The 20,783-nt window shown below is 41.6% G+C and overlaps 1 protein-coding gene across 1 annotated transcript in view; it reads left to right on the top strand.

Annotated features, from left to right (window-relative positions):
- The first annotated feature begins 5,075 nt into the window (after window positions 1-5,075).
- rragd (ras-related GTP binding D) overlaps window positions 5,076-20,783 on the top strand; it is a 30,372-nt gene continuing 14,664 nt past the window's right edge. The window contains exons 1-5 of the mRNA XM_084182188.1: window positions 5,076-5,292; window positions 7,350-7,495; window positions 7,933-8,079; window positions 8,746-8,945; window positions 9,835-9,949. Of these exons, the coding sequence (XP_084038314.1) occupies window positions 5,142-5,292; window positions 7,350-7,495; window positions 7,933-8,079; window positions 8,746-8,945; window positions 9,835-9,949 (759 nt within the window). The 5' untranslated portion in view covers window positions 5,076-5,141. The remainder of the gene's footprint in view (window positions 5,293-7,349; window positions 7,496-7,932; window positions 8,080-8,745; window positions 8,946-9,834; window positions 9,950-20,783) is intronic.

Below are 20,783 nucleotides of genomic sequence, written 5' to 3'. Positions count from 1 at the left end.
CTCCAATGTTTATTGAAAACATAAATACATTTGCACAATGAGCACTTGTTGTCTCTCAAATACATCATTACAGTTGTTGGTTAGCTTGCAAATTTTAGCCATATTAGCATTGATTGAAATCAGTCAAAACACCTCAAAACAAGACTAGTATTAAGAAGAAGATGGAACTAGCTGGAACAAGTCACTTACAATTCCCCACATGGCAGTTTCTTGTCATTGTTGGTAGCCATTTGGCTATCCAGAATCACAACAACTCACAGACTTCTGACCCATTGACGTGTTGTTAGCTAACCCATGTAAAGTGTTGGTCCCATGTTTTATGAGCAGAAATAAAAGATCCCAGAAATGTCCCATATGCATAAAAAGTTTATTTCTCTCAAATGTTGTGCACATATTTGTTTACATCCCTGTTAGTGAGCATTTCTCCTTTGCCAAGAAAATCCATCCACCTGACAGGTGTGGCATATCAAGAAGCTGATTAAACAGCATGATCATTAGACAGGTGCACCTTGTGTTGGGGACAATAAAAGGCTACTCTAAAAGGCTACAACACATTGCCACAGATGTCTCAAGTTTTGAAGGAGCGTGCAATCGACATTTTAACTGCAGGAATGTCCACCAGAGCTGTTGACAGAGAATTGTATGTTCATTTCTCTACCATAAACTGCCTCCAACGTCGTTGTAAAGAATTTGGCAGTACATCCAACCAGCCTCACAACCGCAGACCACGTGTAACCACTCAAGCGCAGGACCTCCAAGTCCGGCTTCTTCACCTGCAGGATCGTCTGAGACCAGCCACCCGGACTGATGATGAATCTGAGGAGTATTTCTGTCTTTAATGAAGCCCTTTTGTGGGGAAAAACTCATTCTGATTGGCTGGGCCTGGCTCCCAAGTGGGTGGGCTTATGCCCTCCCAGGCCCACCCATGGCTGCGCCCCTGCCCAGTCATGTGAAATCCATAGATTAGGGCCTAATTTATTTATTTCAATTGACTGATTTTCTTATTTGTACTGTAACTCTATAAAATCGTTGAAATTGTTGTATGTTGTATTTATATTTTTGTTCAGTATATATTATAGAGATCAGTCCTTTCGAGAGCTCAGATAATGTATTTATAAATCCCATAATTGGATGGTTCAGGAGTTGGGTTTCCCAATGGACTCCACAGGCCAGCATACAGTAGCCTACCTTCAGAAAGTATTCACACCCCTTGACTTTTTCCACATTTTGTTCTATTACAGCCTGAATTTAAAACGGACTACATTTAGATTGTTTGTCACTGGCCTACACAAAATAACCTATAACGTCAAAGTGAAATAATGTTTCTCAATTTTTTTACAAACAAATTAAAAATGAAAAGCTGAAATGTCTTGAGTCAATAAGTATCCAAACCCTTTGTTGTGGCAAGCCTAAATAGGTTCAGGAGTAAAACATGTGCTTAACAAGTCACATGTAAATAGCATGGACTCTGTATGCAATAATAGTGTTTAACATGATTTTTGAATGACTACCTCATCTCTGTACCCCACACATACAATTATCTGTAAGGTCCCTCAGTCAAGCAGTGAATTTCAAACACAGTCTAAACCACAAAGACCAGGGAGGTTTTCCAATGCCTCGCATTGTCGGGCACCTATTGGTAGATCTTTCTTTTTTTAAAGCAGACCTTGAATATCCTTTTGAGCATGGTGAAGTTATTAATTACATTTGCTGGATGGTGTATCAATCCACCCAGTCACTACAAAGACACAGGTGTCCTTCCTAACTCAGTTGACGGAGAGGAAGGAAACCGCTCAGGGATTTCACCATGAGGCCATTGGTGACTTTAAAACAGTTACAGAGTTTAATGGCTGTAATAGGAGAAAACTGAGGATGGATCAACATTGTAGTTACTCCACAATACTAACCTAATTGACAAAGTGAAAAGAAGGAAGCCTGTACAGAATACAAACATTCTAAAGCATGCATCCTGTTTGAAACAAGGCACTAAAGTAATACTGCAACAAACAAAAAAATCCTGAATACAAAGTGTTATGTTTGGGGCAAATCCAATACAACACATTACTGAGTACCACTCTCCATATTTTCAAGCATAGTGGTGGCTGCATCATATTATGGGTATGCTTGTAATTGTTAAGGACTGGGGAATTTTTCAGGATAGAAAAATTAACGGAATGGAGCTAAGCACAGGCAAAATCCTAGAGGAAAACCTGGTTCAGTCTGCTTTCCACTGGACACTGGGAGATTAATTCATCTTTCAGCAGGACAATAAACTAAAACAAGGCCAAATCTACACTGGAGTTGCTTACCAAGAAGACAGTGAATGTTCCTGACTGGCCGAGATACAGTTTTGACTTAAATATACTTGAAAATCTATGGCAAGACCTGAAAATGGTTATCTAGCAATGATCAACAACCAATATGAAAGAACTTGAAGAATTTTAAAAATAATAATGGGCAAATGTTGCACAATCCAGGTATGCAAAGCTCTTGGAGACTTACCCAGAAAGACACAGCTGTAATCACTGCCAAAGGTAGTATTGAATCAGAGGTGTCAATACTTATGTAAATAAGATTTTTCTGTATTTAATTTAATACATTATCTAAAATTCCTAAAAAACATGTTTTCTCTTTGTCATTATGGGGCATTGTGTGAAGATGGGTTAGAAAAACATATATTTGTATCCATTTGGAGTTCTGTCACATTCATTGAAGGACGGGACAGACCAAGGCGCAGCGTGATATACGTACATGTTTATTTACTGATAAACACCACGACAAAACAACAAACGAAACGTGAAGTCCAAGGTAGAACACACAACATACCTTACACGGAACAAGATCCCACAACTCAATAGTGCCCATAGGCTGCCTAAGTATGGTCCCCAATCAGAGACAACGAGTGACAGCTGCCTCTGATTGGGAACCACACCGGCCAACATAGAAATAAACATACTAGATAATAAACATAGAAAACGCACAACAAAGAATATACACACCCTGACTCAACATATAAGCGTCCCCTGAGTCAGGGCGTGACAGTACCCCCCCCCCCCCCCCAAAGGTGCGGACTCCGACCGCACAACATAAACATCACAGGGTAGGGGCCGGGTGGGCATTCCACCTCGGAGGCGGATCCGGCTCGGGGCGTGACAACCTCTCACTCTCCGCCTCCCTGTTGCGCCCCTGGTCTGGTCTGGACCTCGGCGCGATACTTCCCCTCTCCTTCCTCCCACGATACGCCAGGCCCTGTCTGGACCCTGGTGTGGGAGACCCCGAACCTGGAGAGGGGCTGACGTCATGGTCTGGACTGGAGCCGCTGACCGGAGCTGGACTGGGAACCGGTGGAGCGGACTGCTCTGGCTCCGGAGTGGAGCCGCTGACCGGACCTGGAATGGACCCCGGTGGAGCGGACTGCTCTGGCTCCGGAGTGGCGCAGCTGACCGGAGCTGGATCAGGCACCGGTGGAGCGGACTACTCTGGCTCCGGAGTGGAGCAGCTGACCGGAGCTGGATCAGGCAACGGTGGAGCGGACTACTCTGGCTCCGGAGTGGCGCAGCTGACCGGCACTGGATCAGGCACCGGTGGAGCGGACTACTCTGGCTCCGGAGTGGAGTGGAACGGGCACGGGCCGTGCCGGACTGGACAAACGCACCACTGGTCTTGTGCGAGGAGCAGGCACGGGCCGGACCGGACTAGGAACACGCACCACTGGCTTGGTGCGAGGGACAGGAACGGGCCGGGCCGGGCTGGCGATGCGCACCACTGGCTTGGTGCGAGGAGCAGGAACAGGCCGAGCCGGACCAAGGCGCAGCGTGATATACGTACATGTTTATTTACTGATAAACACCACGACAAAACAACAAATGAAACGAAACGTGAAGTCCAAGTTAGCACACACAACATACCTTACACGGAACAAGATCCCACAACTCAATAGTGCCCATAGGCTGCCTCAGTATGGTCCCCAATCAGAGACAACGAGTGACAGCTGCCTCTGATTGGGAACCACACCGGCCAACATAGAAATACACATACTAGATAATAAACATAGAAAACGCACAACAAAGAATATACACACCCTGACTCAACATTTAAGCGTCCCCTGAGTCAGGGCGTGACAAGTTCAGGCTGTAGCACAACAAAATGTGGAATAAGTCAAGGGGTATGAATACTTTTTGAAGGCACAGTATGAGCACATTCTAAGAAAAATATAGTGTACACATCTGTCAAAGTTGCGTCAATTCAAATCTGGTATTAGGAACAAAAGAGGTCAACACGACTTCTAAGATATACTAGTATTTTAATTAATGCAAAACCTTCAATGGTAAATATGACGTTCGTATATACGGGCTCCTTGAAATACCTCGCAGGGCACTCAGAGAACTAATCCATTGTTACAGATTCTTCCTCAAATACTCTGACAGTTCTCAGTTCCCGCTCTCTGCTGGGCCTATCAGAGTAGAGACTGAGCGTGGTTTAGACTTACTCAGCCAATCCGTTGGCGCACCCCTGTTGCCAGGCATAAGTTCTTATCATAACAACCTGTCATGGTGAGAAGAGCCAGCTCCCCTAGACACCATTCCTACGTCCAAGGATGGTTCACAGATCACAAAGGACCAGTATAGTCTAGTATTTGGAGACACAAATTCTTATCTCATTTTACCCCCTAAAACAGCTCTTCACATCAATCACAGCTTGCCAGGTGACACAACCCACATCAGCACAGTCCAGAATGCATTCTTTCTAAGTTAGTCATCCCATCAATTATGAGAATAATAAATCCCCCACACATCCGAAGATCTGCACGAGAGAAAAGCAATCAAATCCTGGTAGTTGATGGGACGAAACTTGGAGGTGCATGCTCCTCCAATATATTTTTGTGCATGCAAGTTTTGCCCCTGATCTAACCCGGCCCTGGCGTCTTTCCAACATGTCTGAATGCGGTGAATTGTTGCAGTGTTCTGCAATTTCTCTCGCGGGCGGACTGGTATGCTGGCCAGTGAGCCTGCTTCTTTCAGATGGAGGAAGAGGGGGGTGAAAGTTCATAATGGTTTGCACATATCAGGTGACAATGCTGTGGAAAAGTTGGTCAGCGTCTGTGGCTTAGCCTAGCCTAATCAACAGAAACGTTTAAGAAAATGACCAGCAGTAGCGAGGGGGTTTCGAAGTACATCGAGGTCCAAGACGATGGGGAAGACGATGATACATTGGCGATTGGTTATTACGATGACGACGATGACTTGGATACATTCACAGACGGGAATCTGGACTGTAGCTGCGAAGACGGAGGTAGTGGCTAAACTTTTCTCCCTCCGCGTCAGGAAGGTCATGAATATATTGACAAAATGTTTTATTTTACTGTAGCCCAGCAATGTAGGCTACGGGGTGAATTGTGTCTAAACCCTTTGAAGTTCACTATTTGTGTAAAAATGTTTATGCATAGCGCTGCGTAAAATAATCTCTAAATGCTTTCATACTGAAAGCGTGGTCGTTTGGCAGCTACATTTAAATTATCTGCTACTGTAACCTACTGCGTCAACTAGGCTAGCGAGGCGAGAGCTGTGTTCACAAGACCGTTAGCCTATGCGAAACATGGTGTTTGTTTGCATGCTGGTGTGGGCGTCATGTTACCTAAAAAGGAATCATTGGTCAGTTTTGACTAGAAAAAGTGAAGCCTATGTCCTGTTGCGCCTCTCACTACAACACTGTTTGTTGCAAGCTGCATATTCACCGATTTACTGCATGACATATTCAGTGCATCTGGCTCTGCTTTACATAGTGTTATTACATTTTTGGCATTAAGCATTGTTTTTTAAAACTATTTGATAATACCTTTTATTAACGTTTAATAACCTATTACAATGTATTACCATTAAACATCTGCCAAAATATGTGCATGTATTGGAATAGGTATCTCAAACATTCTCACAAATCTACACAGACATCATGTTTGATCTTCTAAGACTTATATCCAGATTATTCTCGAATCTTTCATTTGATGCAAACAGATTATGACTATCCCTGTTTGAGGACTAGAACTGTGTAACCTGCAGATAGTGAAATTATGCATTGAGGAGTCAATTCAAATTATACTAGCTGATCAAATAAGCCACAGGAGGGTGGAATGTTTGCGCCTCAAATAGTACCCTTTCCCTATAAAACACACTACGTAGGGCCCCTGGTCAAAAGTAGTGCACTATATAGAGCATAGGGTGCCATTTGGGATGTAGCTTATGTCTGTATAATTCTACTGATTACTCAACTGTCACATGGTAGTCAGCGCCTCTCTAGATTCTCTCTCTCTAGTCTCAGAGATAGTGTTGAGAAATTCCACTGGGGATTTCATCATTCTCCCAGACAGTGTGTGTTCTGGAGTCTTATTCTGTTAAATGACCAGTCGCCACTGTCTCTTACATTACAATGATCTTCCAATAATTCTGCATGAAGACATTTTCAAAAGCTCAGAGGTCCTTCTTAATTTTTTGTGAAAGACTATATCCAATAGATTGTTCGGGTAACAGTGACCTCAATGCATACGCATTGGGGACGTTCACGTCATACCAGCCAGCCATTTGTCATGAATCAGTCCAGTCAGTGAAAGAATAACCAATAGAAAAGTTCATTTTCCCGAAGCTATAAACTCCTGAATGCCCCTCAGAATCCATAATATATTACCACTGAGGTGCTACCCCATCTCAACCACATTACATTACAGGAGTGCCAAGTCTCAGTCTTGGTTTATGTCCCAAATGGCCGCGGTGACATAGAATGCAGACCACATTCTTCCCTCAGTAGAGAGCTATCAAGGTCAGAGGAAGCATGTGATTGGGCCAGCTCAGTGCCAGAGAAGGCACTGTCTGCATTACAAATGGCACCTTATTCTCTATGTAGAGGACTACTTTTGACCAGGGGCCCATAGGGCTTTGGTCAAAAGTAGTGCTCTAGAAAGACAATCGTGTGCCATTTGGGTCACAGCCACTGTGGCTCTATGGGCTGAGGAGATGATCTATGCCATGTGCCACACATCATACCAACTGTGCTGTGGGTCGGTGTTTGTCATCGGTGTAGGTGGAGCATATGTTCCCTGAGTATGTGTTGCTCTCCTATGTATTTCATTGGCTTGCATCTACACAAAATACTGGTATGTCAGTAACCAGGAAGTCACCATTGAGGTCAGAAGGCCTCTTTCACAAGGGAGTCCTGGCCAAGAAGGGCAGCTCAATAAAAAACAAAAATCATTCATCAGTACAGTGCATACACAGAAAAAACATAAATATCAATATTAATAAATACACACATTTGTCATGAAAAACATCCCTTCATCTCTCTCTCCCTCCCTCCCCCAGGTGGTTTCAGTGACCCCCTCAGTGGGGAGGTGAAGCCCAGGATCCTCCTGATGGGTCTAAGGCGCAGCGGCAAGTCCTCCATCCAAAAAGTGGTGTTCCACAAGATGTCCCCCAACGAGACCCTGTTCCTGGAGAGCACCAATAAGGTAAGATGTAACAGAGTTAGATCACACCGTAACCTCACTCCCCAGGTTGGAATGTCTCCACTCGTACTATCGAATTGACCCAACTGGCTGAGATGTTGTCAAGCGGGCGGTCACGAGACCGAGAATCCCTGGCACGGTAAAGGACAGTGTTCCGTCCCAGATAGACTGGAAGCGATTCTGTTAAGCATGCACAGTGACTTTCATCACACAGACACTGTTGAGGCTTTTAAATCACGTTTGAAAACCCACCTTTTTAGCCTGGCCTTTTATTGATGATTTTACTGTTTTTTTTACACTTCCTTTTTTATGTTATTTTATTCATCTCTTTTTATTGCCTTCTGTTTGTTTTTTGTCTCCGTCATTGTATTGTTTTACTGAAAAAAGTGTGTTGTGATTTTAAAGCCACTTCAACCAAAGTTTAATTTGATTTGAATAAGATCTGCAGAGAGGACGTGTCCAACAGTTCCTTCGTCAGCTTCCAGATCTGGGACTTCCCTGGACAGATCGACTTCTTCGACCCCACCTTTGACTATGAGATGATCTTCAGAGGAACAGGGGCCCTCATCTTCGTCATCGACTCACAGGTGACTACATGGAGACTGTGGTGTCCATGCTAGGGTTTCAAAGTTCCCAAAACTTCCTGAAAATTCTCTGGTTTTCCATAAATCCTTGTTGAAGAATTCCAGGTTGGAGGATTCCCTCTGGGATCAATAAAGTTATGTTCAGTTCAGTTAAATGTAATAAAGTTATCAGAACTTTCGAGCGTACAGTGAAAGTAGAAAAGCAACGTCTCCTAGGTCTCTAATGGATACTAGAGGTTGTTAGATGTGTTCCACACCTCTTTGATAAGGAGTCATGCTGTGAGAGCTTCAATCAGCAATCGGGAATCCTTTTGGTGACTTGGCTGTCTTTGAACCATCTATGTGTTATTGAAGTGCTAGGGCCAGATCTCATCTAAGTCCTTGGTGTTATGTATTGTGAATGCATCAAAAGGCATTTATGCATTTGTATACAACAATTCTATTAATGTTTAAAGCATGCCTAGGGTGTAGCCTCGGATGCCCAGACATCGCTCACGTTGACAACGAGACGAGATTTGGAAGGATGGACTCTAGCGACTACTATGAGTGTAATACTAACCATATAAGGCACTATAAATGCATTATTTACACACAGGCTGTTCATAGAAAGTGTTACCTTCCCTCTGTTATAACAGTAACTGTCCATCCTGTCCCCCTGTCTGTCTCTAGGATGACTATGTGGAGGCGCTGAGTCGGCTCCACCTCACAGTAACCAGGGCCTACAAGGTCAACCCAGAAATCAACTTTGAGGTGTTTATCCATAAGGTGGATGGGCTGTCGGACGACGCTAAGATCGAGAAGCAGAGGGACATACAGAAACGGGCCAATGACGACCTGGCTGACGCTGGCTTGGAGAAGATACATCTAAGGTAATTCCACAGATAGAACAATGAGCCAGATATTTCACCAGATGTATAAATATGAAGCATCCGGTTTACATTTCCACTAACTACCAAATATGGTGATGAGAGGAAGCCCAGTGACCTGGCAGTGGGAGAAGATGGAGCAAGATGGATTTTGGCCGACATTCTTCAAATTTTCTCATCAATTAAATATTTGAACTCCATAGAGTTTTCTGTTTCCAAAACTAAAATCTGTTACAAATAGAGTGAACAGTTTTTTTTTTTTACTTTGCCAAAGTTTTAAAAAATAGCATTGTTTAGAAGGAGTACAAGGGCGAATTTAGTTGTTGGACACGCGAACTTCACAGAGTAGGCGTTCCCTAACGGAAATATACAAATAAATGCTAGAACTCGACAATAGGATCTTACTAGCTCGTGCTTGGCTCTGCCCGCCTCCTTGCTTGTTCTGGCCACTATGATTAATTTGCTCCCATTGGAAATGACAGGCTCTGGTCTATCTTGGGTTAGTTATAAAAAATCTTTGGTAATACCGTCAGCTGCAATTTTGTAAGATGGCTATCACGTCCCCCAAGGGCCAAATCTGTGGTGGTTCCATATTGAAATATTTTCAGGGTAAATAAATCTACCTCTGTAAAAAAATGTGCGCTTTTATCACAAAATGCACAATCAATTTGCTTATCTGCCTTACTATAAGGAGGTGTTTTCAAATGAAGCTACCATAGCATGGATTACTAGTGTGTGGCCAGAGTGTTCTTTCCAAGCTACATTACCTCAATTTTGTTCATATTCATTTTTGCTATGCACTGGTGAGTAGATCCAGTGTAACTGCTGCTGTAGGTGGTTACAGTTATACCCAATTGAAAGTAATTGACTGTTTTCCCCTTTGACCCTTCAGTCTTTACCTGACCAGCATCTATGACCACTCCATATTTGAGGCCTTCAGCAAAGTGGTTCAGAAACTCATCCCTCAGCTGCCCACTCTAGAGAACCTGCTCAATATCTTCATATCTGTGAGTACACTCAACTGTCCTCAATTAGCTTGATATCTGTGAGTATACAACTGTGTGCTGTTTAAAGTCGCAGTTTAAAGAAAACCGAACCATGGATCAAAGTTTCTCCTGGCCGATAGACTACTTTCAGGGTGAGAACCATCCAACATTAAGTTGTCAAAATACTGAACCTACCCTTTAATATCTTTCTATGTGTGAATACACAGAACTGTCCTCATGACACAACCTCTAGAGTGATTGCGTGAGTGAGTAATACGGTATAATTCAGGCAAATGGCACCCTATTCCTAGTGCACTTTGAACAGGGCCCATAGAGACCAACCAGGCTGGTTGTTTGGGCAGAATTGCTTTGACAGAAGGCCTGAGAAAATAAAGCAGAAGCCCATCTGTATTGTAATCTGGTTAATTTTGTTCTCAGCTGAATGTGAATGACAGCATGGCACTTACAAAGCCAAGGGTCGTGGGTTCGATTCCCGCTGGGGCCACCAATACAAAACATTTATGCACGCATGACTGTGAGTTGCTTTGGATAAAAGCATCTGCTAAATGGCATTTATTGTTATTATTATTATTATTATATTATTATTGCTGAATCATGGTTTATTATGAACACTTTGAATTTCATCCAGAAGGTGGCAGTAATAGGTAAGAATGGCAGGGTTTTGTAGAAAGAGGATATTATGCCATTATACAGTGTAGAGAGAAGATTGAAAATAGAATACATAATTCAATTAATTTATTGTATACACATACATTAATTTACTGATTTTTTTTCATTGATGTTCATTTATAAACAAGCTGCACAGAAAATAAACAACATGAGAGATATTGGTAACTGACATCTTACAGTAGGTAAAGCCAAAGTCATACCCTTACCTTCAGTTTATATCTACAGACATATGATAAAACATCTTCCTATGAATTAAATGATTATTCATATCACAGGTAGAAACCTTTCTTAGAAAAATATATTTCAAAGTGATTTTATGCTTATATTCATAGACATAGTGTAGAAAATTGAGGCAGCAACTGCCTCTCTCTGCGTTTGTGCCTTCTTCAGTGTAATCAGCAAAGCGTTTGTAGTATCTTGTTAGTCTGTGTATGTTAATAAATAAGTACAGTACATGAGAAACCATTAATCTCTTAATGGACATTACATTAGCAATGTGCATGCCCCGCCCACCTGAGGATCTGTCTTTTTCAGCCATCTATTTCCTGTGTTTGAGGGGTTCAAATGCACTTGCCACTTAAATCTCGCTGGATTGATTGCTTTCATTTTACTCCTGCGACTCAGTCATACTCTTGCTGGTGCCTGTCGCTTTTTCCTGTTAACGTTACAATGTTTGTAATGACCTGTCAACACACCCTGGTAATGGCTGAAATGGGCTCAATGGAATACATTGTTTTACTGTTGAATCTATAAGAGTGCTAAAGTTTCTTTGGGGATATAACACACTGTCTCGACACTTACATCACAAGAATGAGAAGAAAGATAACTTTATTTTGATGGGTGTAAATTTTTTGTAGAATTGAAAAAAGTAATAATTGAATGCAGTTGAAATGATTACAAATTAGATGCGCTGAAATGAGCACTCAGATTATAGTGATATTATCTCTGATCTCGCAAACAATGTAAAGCTGGGGTTCCCAAACTTTGATATGACATATTTTCTCGACCCCACCATGTATTTTGTATTTTTTTTTTATCAACGGCCAATGTTGATTTTATTTTTTGGGCTATGACAGTCAGTCGGACAGTATTTTTGACAGTATTTCAATCTGAAGACAGTATGGTTTGAAGTGACTGAAATGCATCAGAAAGGTATTGGGAAGTTCAGAAGATCATCAGGCAATAATGTTGTATGATCTTCTGTGTAGAAAAGAAAATCATCATTGATTATGTTATTTTCCCCCGTCTGATTTAGTGCCTGGTCTTGTCCACTCGGTTCTAATGGCTTGTGGGCATATTAGAGGGAAACAGTACGTACATACATACATACATGTTCTTATCTTTCAGTGATGGGGTCATAATATTTTGTAGCTTAAACCATTCAAAAGATAGAGCCACATTCGTAGGAAGAAAACAGAAATCACTCTATTTATTACAACCGCATCTAGCGGCTACCGGAGGTTACGGATGTAACCCCGGTTCTAATAACCAAACACACATTTTTGGGACCGCGACAACAAGTTGGGGAAACCATGACGTAAAGTATGTTTAGATAGGTGTAATCTACAGCCAAGCGTGTTGATTTTTAATCTGAGGGTATCCTGCTACTGACACACTTGTTGAATTACACACTTGGTGAATGTGACAACAACATTAATTAATGAGTCTAGACAGCGCAGGTGAGTGCAGGTAGGGTAGACAGAGCAAGTGTTTGGTGGTTGCAGCCCTCTTCCACCAATTTATGTTAATGTGTTCATATATGCAAATAGAGCTGGTGTATTTATACAATTTAGGTACATATAATATTATTTATTTTAACACCAAATATTTTTTTTAATACCTGATGCAATAAGAAAATGTATATGTGCCTTCAGAAAGTATTCACACCCCTTGACTTTTTCCACATTTTGTTGTATTATAAAATAGGATTAAAATTGATTTAATTGTCATTTTTGGTCAACGATCTGCACAAAATACTCTGTCAAAGTGGAAGAAAAATTCTAACATTTATGAAAACAATTTGAAAAATAAAACAGTAATATATCTTGAATAGATAGGTATTAGGGCTGTCTCCGACTAAAACAAATCTTGGTTGACCGAGAGTCGTCCTGTTCTTTCGACCTATCGATTGGTCGACATGTTTAAACTTATTTTTCCATATACAGTGGCTTGTGAATGTATTCACCCCCTTTGAAGATGCAAAATATTTTTTCTTGTGAAACAAACAAGAAATAAGATAAAAAAACAGAAAACTTGAGCGTGCATAGCTATTCATCCCCCCAAAGTCAATACTTTGTAGAGCCACCTTTTGCAGCAATTACAGCTGCAAGTCTCTTGGGGTATGTCTCTATAATCTTGGCACATCTAGCCACTGGGATTGTTTCCCATTCTTCAAGGCAAAACTGCTCCAGCTCCTTCAAGTTGGATGGGTTCCGCTGGTGTACAGCAATCTTTAAGTCATACCACAGATTCTCAATTGGGTTGAGGTCTGGGCTTTGACTAGGCCATTCCAAGACATTTAAATGTTTCCCCTTAAACCACTCGAGTGTTGCTTTAGCAGTATGCTTAGGGTCATTGTCCTGCTGGAAGGTGAACCTCCGTCCCAGTCTCAAATCTCTGGAAGACTGAAACAGGTATCCCTCAAGAATTTCCCTGTATTTAGCACCATCCATCATTCCTTCAATTCGGACCAGTTTCCCAGTCCCTGCCGATGAAAAACATCCCCACAGCATGAAGCTGCCACCACCATGCTTCACTGTGGGGATGGTGTTCTCAGGGTGATGAGAGGTGTTGGGTTTGCACCAGACATAGCGTTTTCCTTGATGGCCAAAAAGCTCAATTTTAGTCTCATCTGACCAGAGTACCTTCTTCCATATGTTTGGGGAGTCTCCCACATGCCTTTTGGCGAACAACAAACGTGTTTGCTTATTTTTGTCTTTAAGCAATGGCTTTTTTCTGGCCACTCTTCCGTAAAGCCCATTTCTGTGGAGTGTACGGCTTAAAGTGGTCCTATGGACAGATACTCCCAATCTCCGCTGTGGAGCTTTGCAGCTCCTTCAGGGTTATCTTTGGTCTCTTTGTTGCCTCTCTGATTAATGCCCTCCTTGCCTGGTCTGTGAGTTTTGGTGGGCGGCCCTCTCTTGGCAGGTTTGTTCTGGTGCCATATTCTTACAATTTTTTAAATAATGGATTTAATGGTGCTCCATGGGATATTCAAAGTTTCAGATATTTTTTTATAACCCAACCCTGATCTGTACTTCTCCACAACTTTGTCCATGACCTGTTTGGAGAGCTCCTTGGTCTTCATGGTGCTGCTTGTTTGGTGGTGCCCCTTGCTTAGTGGTGTTGCAGACTCTGGGGCCTTTCAGAACAGGTGTATATATACTGAGATCGTGTGACAGATCATGTGACACTTAGATTGCACATATGTGGACTTTATTTAGTTAATGATGTGACTTCTGAAGGTAATTGGTAACACCAGATCTTATTTAGGGGCTTCATATCAAAGGGGGTGAATACATATGCACGCAATACTTTTCTGTTTTTTATCATTTATAATTTTAAATAATAATTTTGACTATTTTGTGTATGTCCATTACATGAAATCCAAATAAAATCCATTTAAATTACAGGTTGTAATGCAACAAAATAGGAAAAACGCCAAGGGGGATGAATACTTTTGCAAGGCACTGTATAGACAGACACACACTATGTGTTTGAATGAAATCAACTACATATGCACTGAGCTTGTCTGATGCTTTAAGCAAACTATTTGATTAAATAATTAAGACACACAAATGACACAAGAAAGAGCCCGATGGTCACACTGTGTTAAAAAAATGACAGCAAATGCCTTTGTGACTGGCGTACGTTGTCTCGCTCTCCTCCCTACTGCAGTGAAAAGGCACCACAGCACAGTAAGTGTTTATTGCACTGTCTGTGCTGAAGCTGCAACATCATTTCAGCCATTTAGTTTCTTACTTGCACCTGTACACAGCTCATCTGTAATTAGCCCACCCAGCTACCTCATCCCCATATTGTTATTTATTTTGCTCATTTGCACCCCAGTATCATCTTCTGCACATCTATCACTCCAGTGTTAACACTAAATTGTAATTATTTTGCACTATGGGCTATTTATTGCCTTACCTCCATAACTTACTACATTTGCACACACTGTATATAGATGTTCTATTGTGTTATTGACTGTACGTTTTGTTTATTCCATATTTAACTCAGTGTTTGTTGTTTTTATCGCACTGCTTTGCTTTATCTTGGCCAGGTCGCAGTTGTAAATGAGAACTTGTTCTCAACTGGCTTACCTGGTTAAATAAAGGTGAAATAAAAAATAAATAAAAAAATTAACACAGTAACTCATGACAGGAAAATGGATGCGGAGGACTTGAAAAATAAACTCGAAATGGGTGAATGTTTACTGGTTGCTCAGGAGGGAAAGGGGAAGTCAGATCTTGCGGGTACTATTTAATGAAGCTGCCAGTTGAGGACCTGTGAGGTGTCTGTTTCTCAAACTAAACACTCTAATGTATTTGTCCTCTTGCTCAGTTGTGCACCGGGGCCTCCCACTCCTCTTTCTATTCTGGTTAGAGCCAGTTTAAACTGTTCTGTGAAGGGAGTAGTACACAGCGTTGTACGAGATCTTCAGTTTCTTGGCAATTTCTCGCATGGAATAGCCTTCATTTCTCAGAACAAGAATAGACCGACGAGTTTCAGAAAAAAGTTATTTGTTTCTGGCCATTTTGATCCTGTAATCGAACCCACAATTGCTGATGCTCCAGATACTCAACTAGTCTCAAGAAGGCCAGTTTTATTGCTTCTTTAATCAGCACAACCGTTTTCAGCTGTGCTAACATAATTGCAAAAGGGTTTTCTAGTGATCAATTAGCCTTTTAAAATGATAAATTTGGATTAGCAAACACAACGTTCGATTGGAACACAGGTCTGATGGTTGCTGATAATGGGTCTCTGTACACCTATGTAGATATTCCATAAAAAATCTGCCGTTTCAACCTACAATAGCCATTTACAACATTAACAATGTCTACACTGCATTTCTGATCAATTTGATGTTATTTTAATGGACAAAAAAAATAATTTTCTTTCGAAAACAAGGACATTTCTAAGAGACCCCAAACTTTTGAACGGTAGTGTATATACACTAACAGTCAAAAGTTTGGACACACCTACTCATTCAAGGGTTTTTCTTAATTTTTACTATTTCTTACATTGTAGAATAATAGTGAAGACATCAAAACTATGAAATAACACATATGGAATCATGTAGTAACCAAAAAAGTGTTAAACAAATCTAAATATATTTTATATTTGAGATTCTTCAAATAGCCACCCTTTGCCTTGATGACAGCTTTGTACACTCTTGCATTCTCTCAACCAGCTTCACATGGAATGCTTTTCCAACAGTATTGAAGTGAAGGAGTTCCCACATATGCTGAGCACTTGTTGGCTGCTTATCATGGGAAAATCAAAAGAAATCAGCCAAGACCTCCGAAAACAAATTGTGGACCTCCACAAGTCTGGTTCATCCTTGGGAGCAATTTCCAAACGCCTGAAGGTACCACGTTCATCTGTACAAACAATAGTATGCAAGTATAAACACCACCACGCAGCCGTCATGCCGCTCAGGAAGGAGACACGTTCTGTCTCCTAGAGATGAACGTACTTTAGTGCGAAAAGTGCAAATCAATCCCAGAACAACAGCAATGGACCTTGTGAAGATGCTGGAGGAAACAGGTACAAAACTATCTATATCCACAGTAAAACGAGTCCTATATCGACATAACCTGAAAGGCCGCTCAGCAAGGAAGAAGCCACTGCTCCAAAACCGCCATAAAAAAGCCAGACAACGGTTTGCAACTGCACATGGGGACAAAGATTGTACTTTTTGGAGAAATGTCATCTGGTCTGATGAAACAAAAATAGAACTGTTCGGCCATAATGACGATCATTATGATTGGAGGAAAAAGGGGGGACTCTTGCAAGCCGAAGAACACCATCCCAACCATGAGGCACGGGGGTTGGTGGCAGCATCATGCTGTGGGGGTGCTTTGCTGCAGGAGGGACTGGTGCACTTCACTAAATAGATGGTATCATGAGGAAGGAAAATTATGTGGATATATTGAAGCAACATCTCAAGACATCAGTCAGGAAGTTAAAGCTTGGTCACAAATGGGTCTTCCAAATGGACAATGACCCCAAGCACATTTCCAAAGTTGTGGCAAAATGGCTTAAGGACAACAAAGTCAAGGTATTGGAGTGGCCATCACAAAGCCCTGACCTCAATCCTATAGAAAATGTGTGGGCAGAACTGAAAAAGCGTGTGCGAGCAAGGAGGCCTACAAACCTGACTCAGTTACATCAGCTCTGTCAGGAGGAATGGGCCAAAATTCACCCAAATTATTGTTGGAAGCTTGTGGAAGGCCACCCGAAACGTTTGACCCAAGTTAATCAATTTAAAGGCAATGCTACCAAATACTAGTTGAGTGTATGTAAACTTCTGACCCACTGGGAATGTGATGAAAGAAATAAAAGCAGAAATAAATCATTCTCTCTACTATTATTCTGACATTTCACATTCGTAAAATAAAGTGGTGATCCTAACTGACCTAAAACAGGGAATTTTTACTAGGATTAAATGTCAGGAATTGTGAAAAACTGAGTTTAAATGTACAGTGAGGGAAAAAAGTATTTAATCCCCTGCTGATTTTGTATGTTTGCCCACTGACAAAGAAATGATCAGTCTATAATTTTAATGGTAGGTTTACTTGAACAGTGAGAGACAGAATAACAACAAAAAAATTCAGAAAAATGCATGTCAAAAATGTTATAAATTCATTTGCATTTTAATGAGGGAAATAAGTATTTGACCCCCTCTCAATCAGAACGTTTTCTGGCTCCCCGGTGTCTTTTATACAAGTAACGAGCTGAGATTAGGAGCACACTCTTAAAGGGAGTGCTCCTAATCTCAGTTTGTTACCTGTATAAAATACACCTGTCCACAGAGGCAATCAATCAATCAGATTCCAAGGCTGGAATGGGCTACAAGACCATCGCCAAGCAGCTTGGTGAGAAGGTGACAACAGTTGGTGCGACTATTCGCAAATGGAAGAAACACAAAATAACTGTCAATCTCCCTCAGCCTGGGGCTCCATGCAAGATCTCAACTCGTGGAGTTGCAATGATCATGAGAATGGTGAGGAATCAGCCCAGAACTACACGGGAGGATCTTGTCAATGATCTCAAGGCAGCTGGGACCATAGTCGCCAAGAAAACAATTGGTAACACACTACGCCGTGAAGGACTGAAATCCTGCAGCGCCCGCAAGGTCCCCCTGCTCAAGAAAGCACATATACAGAACATCTGAATGATTCAGAGGAGAACTGGGTGAAAGTGTTGTGGTCAAATGAGACCAAAATTGAGCTCTTTGGCATCAACTCAACTCGCCCTGTTTAGAGGAGGAGGAATGCTGCCTATGACCCCAAGAATACCATCCCCACCATCAAGCATGGAGGTGGAAACATTATGCTTTGGGGGTGTTTTTCTGCTAAGGGGACAGGACAACTTCACTGCATCAAAGGGACGATGGACGGGGCCATGTACCGTCAAATCTTGGGTGAGAACCTCCTTCCCTCAGCCAGGGCATTGAAAATGGGTCGTGGATGGGTATTCCAGCATGACAATGACCCAAAACACACGGCCAAGGCAACAAAGGAGTGGCTCAAGAAGAAGCACATTAAGGTCCTGGAGTGGCCTAGCCAGTCTCCAGACCTTAATCCCATAGAAAATCTGTGGAGGGAGCTGAAGGTTCGAGTTGCCAAACGTCAGCCTCGAAACCTTATTGACTTGGAGAAGATCTGCAAAGAGGAGTGGGACAAAATCCCTCCTGAGATGTGTGCAAACCTGGTGGCCAACTACAAGAAACGTCTGACCTCTGTGATTGCCAACAAGGGTTTTGCCACCAAATACTAAGTCATGTTTTGCAGAGGGGTCAAATACTTATTTCCCTCATTAAAATGCAAATCAATTTATAACATTTTTGACATGCGTTTTTCTGGATTTTTTTGTTGTTATTCTGTCTCTCACTGTTCAAATAAACCTACCATTAAAATTATAGACTGATCATGTCTTTGTCAGTGGGCAAATGTACAAAATCAGCAGGGGATCAAATACTTTTTTCCCTCACTGTATTTGGCTAAGTTGTATGTAAACTTCCGACTTCAACTGTATATATATATATATATATATATATATATATATACAGACACACAGTGTGCATTCGGAAAGTATTCAGACCCCTTCACCTTTTCCACATTTTGTTACGTTACAGCCTTATTCTAAAATGGATTCAATAGTTTCCCCCCCCATCAATCTACACGCAACACCCCATAATGACAAAGCAAAAACAGGTTTGTAGAATTTTTTTCAAATGTAAAATAATACAAAATAATAATAAGATATCACATTAACATAAGTATTCAGACCCTTTACTCAGTACTTTGTTGAAGCACCTTTGGCAGCAATTACAGCCTTGAGTCATTTACATTACATTTAGGTAATTTAGCAGACGCTCTTATCCAGAGCGACTTACAGTTAGTGAATGCATACATGTAACAAAGCCTACCATCAGTAACACACTACGCCGCCAGAGACTCAAATCCTGCAGTGCCAGACGTGTCCCCCTGCTTAAGCCAGTACATGTCCAGGCCCGTCTGAAGTTTGCTAGAGTGCATTTGGATGATCCAGAAGAGGATTGGGAGAATGTCATATGGTCAGATGAAACCAAAATATAACTTTTTGGTAAAAACTCTACTCGTCGTGTTTGGAGGACAAAGAATGCTGAGTTGCATCCAAAGAACACCATACCAACTGTGAAGCATGGGGGTGTAAACATCATGCTTTGGGGCTGTTTTTCTGCAAAGGGACCAGGACGACTGATCCGTGTAAAGGAAAGAATGAATGGGGCCATGTATCGTGAGATTTTGAGTGAAAACCTCCTTCCATCAGCAAGGGCATTGAAGATGAAACGTGGCTGGGTCTTTCAGCATGACAATGATCCCAAACACACCGCCTGGGCAACGAAGGAGTGGCTTCGTAAGAAGCATTTCAAGGTCCTGGAGTGGCCTAGCCAGTCTCCAGATCTCAACCCCATAGAAAATCTTTGGAGGGAGTTGAAAGTCCGTGTTGCCCAGCGACAGCCCCAAAACATCACTGCATGGAGGAATGGGCCAAAATACCAGCAACAGTGTGTGAAAACCTTGTGAAGACTTACAGAAAACGTTTGACCTGTGTCATTGCCAACAAAGGGTATATAACAAAGTATTGAGAAACTTTTGTTATTGACCAAATACTTATTTTCCACCATAATTTGCAAATAAATTCATTAAAAATCCTACAATGTGATTTTCTGGATTTATTTTCCTCATTTTGTCTGTCATAGTTGACGTGTACCTATGATGAAAATTACAGGCCTCTCTCATCTTTTTAAGTGGGAGAACTTGCACAATTGGTGGCTGACTAAATACTTTTTTTCCCCACTGTATGTTAGGATTCGTCCCAGAGTGATGTAGACCTGTAAAACCAGATGAGTAGACTAGCCAATCAATTGCATCAACATGATGGAGAACACCTGTCATTCAGTGTCAACACAGATCATACAGAAGACACTTTACTTACCATAGATTAGTATTGTATCTAAGATATATTATCGGCATATGGAAAGAAGGTTCAAAAGCCATATGGACATATATATTTTTTAGGAGATTTTATGAAATGTATGAAAACCTTGGCTTTGGGGCTTTATTTCCAAGCTTTCAAGTGAGTGTTCTCTCATTCTCTCGCTCTCTCAATTCAATTCAAAGGGCTTTATTGGCATGGGAAACATATGTTTACATTGCCAAAACACGTGAAATAGATAATAAATAAAAGGGAAGTAAACAAGCCTCTCTCTCTCTCTTTCTCTCTCCCTCTCTCCCTCTGCTTATGTAAATTGTTTCCAGTGATCTAATATTCACAGAGGAGAGGGAGACCCAGATGACTTTGTTAGTGCAATAGCTTCAAAGTGTAGACTCTGTTGGAGTCCTTTTCACACCACCGACCCCTGGTACTCTGGAGTTCTTGGATCCGTCCCAAA

The sequence above is a fragment of the Coregonus lavaretus genome (assembly GCF_964263955.1).
Source record: "Coregonus lavaretus genome assembly, chromosome: 18".
Lineage (NCBI taxonomy): Eukaryota > Metazoa > Chordata > Actinopteri > Salmoniformes > Salmonidae > Coregonus > Coregonus lavaretus.
This window is presented reverse-complemented; position numbering and strand designations above follow the sequence as displayed.